At 49.9% G+C, this 1,267-nt stretch overlaps 1 protein-coding gene across 1 annotated transcript in view; it reads right to left on the bottom strand.

The window, feature by feature from the left end:
- The window catches only part of CUNHXorf58 (chromosome unknown CXorf58 homolog), a 30,920-nt gene that overhangs the window by 3,215 nt on the left and 26,438 nt on the right, over nt 1-1,267 (bottom strand). The window contains exon 6 of the mRNA XM_026778376.1: nt 611-840. Coding sequence (XP_026634177.1) covers nt 611-840 — 230 coding nt within the window. The remainder of the gene's footprint in view (nt 1-610; nt 841-1,267) is intronic.

The following is a 1,267-nucleotide window of genomic DNA, read 5'->3' as shown; positions in this document are numbered from 1 at the left end:
CGCCCAGCCAATTTGAGCTTTCAACAGGAAGGAATAAGCCTTCAGCTCTGTGCCGCACGGAGGGAAAAGTCTTCAGCTCTGTGCCACACGGACAATGCGAGCCTTTTTGGCTACACTTAGGAAAAGAAAAATATCAACAGTTGCACGGAGACCCCTCTCCCCAGGGAGGCACACTTAGCCACTTAGCCCCAGACTCACGCTACTGTGGCCCACCACTTCCTAACCTAGGATGGCTCCCAGGTTGCACCACATCTTATGTTCTCTTGAAAGTAAGCCGTGCTGGCCTGAGGGCTTCTCTTCCAGCAGCTGCAGCATCTCCGTGGGTGCCTGCTCCAGTGACAGAGTCACCAGCAGCTCCTTACCACTGCACTGCCTTCTCATTTGCCGGGGCATCCCAAGGAGCCCGCCTGGTGGCACAAGTCACCACCTCAGTACCAACTGGCCTTTCTGTTAGTTTTCTGCTTACAAAGCTGCATACGTTTGGGACCATCTTTCCGAACTCAGGGTTTCCCATGTGCCCTGTGGTTCTCTTTAGTCTACTGTGTCTCAGCTAGGGAACATTTTCAGGAATGCTTTTAGTACTGTAAACTCCAGAAAAATGGTCTCTTACCTAACTTTAGAAACAACCTCTAGCTGGTGCTGGCGCATCGCTTCTGTTAGTGGCTTCTGCACCAAATATTTCATTTCTTTTTGTAAACGGTTCGAGATGACTCCGGACTCTGCGTAATCAACGATGTCGTACATCATCATCGTTTTGGGAATGTTTCCGAGGTTTAATCTTCGCCACTGGTTATTCTTGCCGCCAGATGATGCAGGGGTGTCATCCAGAAGACTGCAGTACTACATGGGGAAAAATGCAGAATGCGCAGTGGTTAGAGCTCATCTCCAAACGCTGCCGACAGCTCTCTCCTCTGGCTTTTATCCCAGCCGGACGTTTCCGTTATCTGTGTGTACCTTAACTCCCTTACTGGGAGGCAGGCCCCGTGCTGTGAAGCCCCACGTTCTCTAACTGTTTCCCTAACGCAGCAACACTGGCACACATTGTTTTAGGGATAACGAGCGAATCTCTTGTGCTAAGTGGAGAATTTCACCGTCTTTATTTGTAATACTTGTAGGAATCTCGCTTTACTTTTTTCCAATTTAAAACGATATCGGGCAAGCAATTTAAAAACACAATTTATAGCCGGGCGGTGGTGGCGCACGCCTTTAATCCCAGCACTTGGGAGGCAGAGACAGGCGGATCTCTGTGAGTTCGAGACCAGCCTGG

Source organism: Microtus ochrogaster, unplaced genomic scaffold (assembly GCF_000317375.1).
Source record: "Microtus ochrogaster isolate Prairie Vole_2 unplaced genomic scaffold, MicOch1.0 UNK131, whole genome shotgun sequence".
Lineage (NCBI taxonomy): Eukaryota > Metazoa > Chordata > Mammalia > Rodentia > Cricetidae > Microtus > Microtus ochrogaster.
This window is presented reverse-complemented; position numbering and strand designations above follow the sequence as displayed.